Here is a 3,475-nt window from a genome sequence, read left to right on the forward strand (position 1 = left end):
AATTTCAAAAGGTTTTTAGAAATATACTCCTGTCCCTGCCAGATCTTCTCAGTTAATGTTCTTTTACAAAAGCTAAACTTAATTTAACTTAGTTTAACTTAATTTAACTGGCTAAATTGATAATTGAGGTGCCAGTGATATCAAGGAGATACTAACCAGCACTGGTGAAGATACTGGGGATAATATACTGAAATTGCAGGTCAAGTTGATAGCATTAGAATCATTAGAAAGACCCTCTAACAGCCCAGGTGAGGAGGAAGTAGAGGTAGATGTCTTCAGAGTACCTGCCTCCTCAGGATGAGAAGGCGTTGGGATAAGGACCCCTAGAGTGAACAAAAGCTATGCACATTTCTCTGAATTTACCCTTTTGGCATTTCATTTTTTAACAGTTGAAACTGTGAATATCTACTATATGCAGCTTATATCAAATAAAAGAAGCATATGAGAAATAAAACATAGTTCCTGTCAAAACTGTCTGCCTTTCTTTTTATCCCATTCACTGAGCACAGTGCTTGGAACATAGTAAATGCTCAATAAATCTTTGTTGACTGACTAGGTGATTGACTTGGTGGGATAGGACTCATCCTCAAGGAATAGGAAGACTTCTGGGTTATGGGTTCAGCAAGAAGGCAGATTATACGCCTTCTCCAGACGCCAGTCACTTCCAAAACCTCCAGAAAAGAGGAGTTATACCCTTCTTGTAGAACAATTATACCTTAGAGTCAAGGGTGAGGAACCTGCAGCCTAAAGGCTACGTGCGACTTGCTAGGCCCACAAGTCTGGCCCTTTGACTAAATCCAAACTTCACAGAAAAATCCCACTTAATGAAAGGATGTGTTCCATAGAACTTGGACTCATTGAAAGGGCCACACTCGAGGACCTAGAGGGCACCATGTGACCTCGAGGCCACAGCTTCCCCACCCCTGCCCTGTCGTTGTTGTGTTAGCCCTTCATTTTCACAGAAGACCATGCCATCAGAGAAATGATGACATGACTTGCACTTGACTTTGCTTTGAGTGAGGGAGGACTGTGCAAGGTCACCAGCCTCACTTCTTCCTCCTGAGCCATCTGGATCCAGTGACCATTCATCAGGATGACTGGAGATGGCCCAGGATGCACTGAAAGGGAGGAGGGGAAGAGGGAAAGAGGAGGCTTTACTTACCTGTAGACTTGAAGGGAAAATAAAAGAAGAACTTGATACAAGGAAGAAAGGCAAAGGAATGAAGACGTTCAAAGGATCTCTAAAGGCAAGGGAAAGGATCCCTGGGAGAAGGGGAGGCCTTCAGGGTGAGGGGAAGAGAGAGAACCTGTGGGAACATTGTTGCCTTACACCGGAGATGAAGTAGAAATCATGAGGAGACAAAGTCTGTCTTTACAGAGCAAGAGGAAGAACAGCTAAAAATACTGATTCAGAGAAGAAAACAGCCATGCGAGACATGGAGATACCAACTTAACTCTCCTCCCACTAAACGTGAGGTGATTAAGTCAATAAACCCCCACCATCAGTTGGGTAACAGCAGCATACTCTGTGCACGTCCAGTGGCCTCTCTGGGGGTACCCAGAAAGGGGAGTGGAGGAGGTGGAGGCTGCAGAGGGAGCCAGCTGCAGCACCCAAAGCCCCAGTTGGGTGTTTTCTACCCTGCCCCCTTCTTCCTCCTTCCTCCCCTTCAGCTCACATGCCCCCATGAGGCCCGAGCAAGAAGCACAAGGAGCTTTTGAGCACTGCGTTGGCGCAGGAACACTGCATTGGCGCAGGAAGGGTGCGGCTGCAGAGATCGAGAACTCCCAGTCGTGTAGGCTGTTTATCGGTGGCCTCAAGGAGCAGATGAATGAGGCCGGCCTGCGCCGCCACTTCCAGGCCTTCAGCACCGTGAGAGACTACGAGGTGATGGTGAATCACTGGACGAAGCGCTCCCGCTGCTTCGGCTTCGTGACCTACTCCAACATGGCAGAAGCCAATGCTACCATGGCAGCCTCACCACACGCTGTGGAGGACACCATGATCGAGCTGAAGTGGGCCATGCCCCGGGTGCCCAGGGACCACGCCCACAACCAGGTGAAGAAGCTGGTGGTGAGAGGGCTGAAAGGGATCGTGATCGAGGGCGACGTGGTGCGGCACTTCTCACAGTTGGGGGAGGTCGAGAAGGCCGAGATCCTTGTCGACAAGCGGTCAGGCAAGAAACGGAGTCCCAGCTTGGTGTATTTCCGAAGCTGTGACGCCGCCAACAGGGCCACGGTCTTTAAGTTCCATCCCATCGGGAGCCACTGCGTGGAGATGAGGAAGGCCGTGACTAAGAAGGCCCTCCGCAGGTGCGGTGGAGGGCGTGGTGGCAGTGACAGACCTTCCCGGGGCAGTCGCCACAACGGAGGCCTCCCTAGAGGCAGAGATGACAACAGGCTCTCGACAACAGGCGGCTGTTACAACAGCTATGGCAGCTGTGAGGAGTCTTACAGTGACTATGGAGGAGGCTATGGCAGCACTTACAGCCACTGGTTCACGGCTATTGCGGCGGTGAGGATTCCTACGGAGGGTACAGAGGAGGCTATGGTGGCGGCTACGAATCGGGCTCCATGACTTGGGCTGCTTCAGGCAGCACCAGTCTTCAGGGCCCATGAAGAGCAGCAGCGGCAGCAGCTATGGTAGCAGTTACAACAGCTACGGGCCTCCAAGGCTTCTATGGAGGCGGGGTGTCCTGCTGCGGCAGGGTGTCCTGCTGCAACGGGGGGTCCTACTACGGGGGCTATGAAGGAGTCTAAGGCAGCTGGTCCTATGGCCGCAGGTTCCGTGGCTTCTACAGCTACAGCCAGACCCGGTCCTCCAGATGCATGAAGAGCAGAGGCAGCAGCAGAGACAGCGTCGGAGGGGGCAGCCCCTGGGGTGGCTGCAGTCACCGTGCACCTTACAGGGGTGGCTATGGCGGGGGGGGGGGGCGGCTATGGAGGCAGCTCCTTCTAGAAATAGAAGGAAAAGAAAAGGTGGGAGGGGGGAATGCTGTAGTTGCAGTTCCTTTTTAAAAGCCCCACTCCAAATTCCACTCCGAAAGTCCCTTTGCCCTCTCCCCATGGGGTACAGACTCTGGGACCCTCCTTGAACTTCCCTTGAATCTCCCCCCTTAATCTGTCCTTTCACAACCACATCTGTTCCCCTTAGCCTCGCCTTTGTGTTTTACCTCGGGATGCCCCGCCCCCTTACTTCCCACCCTGGCCCTCCTGTATGATACCTTCCAATTGCCTCCAGCTGTTTCGCACCCTGATTTTGTTATATATCTTTGTGGACTTGTGTTCCTTTACAACAAGTTAGTTTTGATGAATTCGAATTTTAAAATGTGTAGTTATTCCATGGCCTAAGCAAGACTTAATGTTTGAATCTATCACATCTATAAAGTATTCTAGGTGTGGTCTGACCAGGATCCCAGAGAGATTCTTGGCATGATTATTTTATCCAGCCCTGTGATTCACTGGTGTGAGAGCACTC

General features: G+C 51.1%; 1 protein-coding gene across 1 annotated transcript; it reads left to right on the forward strand.

The window, feature by feature from the left end:
• The first annotated feature begins 1,684 nt into the window (after positions 1–1,684).
• On the forward strand, positions 1,685–2,575 carry LOC140516260 (heterogeneous nuclear ribonucleoprotein A0-like). The gene has a single exon (XM_072627290.1). The coding sequence runs from the start codon at positions 1,685–1,687 to the stop codon at positions 2,573–2,575; it is 891 nt and encodes a 296-aa protein (XP_072483391.1).
• The last annotated feature ends 900 nt before the right edge of the window (positions 2,576–3,475 follow it).

Source organism: Notamacropus eugenii, chromosome X (genome assembly GCF_028372415.1).
Source record: "Notamacropus eugenii isolate mMacEug1 chromosome X, mMacEug1.pri_v2, whole genome shotgun sequence".
Taxonomy (NCBI): domain Eukaryota; kingdom Metazoa; phylum Chordata; class Mammalia; order Diprotodontia; family Macropodidae; genus Notamacropus; species Notamacropus eugenii.

Bases quoted from the DNA above. Each gene is read 5' to 3' on its own strand.
- LOC140516260 (XM_072627290.1), top strand. From the start codon at position 1,685: ATGAGGCCCGAGCAAGAAGCACAAGGAGCTTTTGAGCACTGCGTTGGC.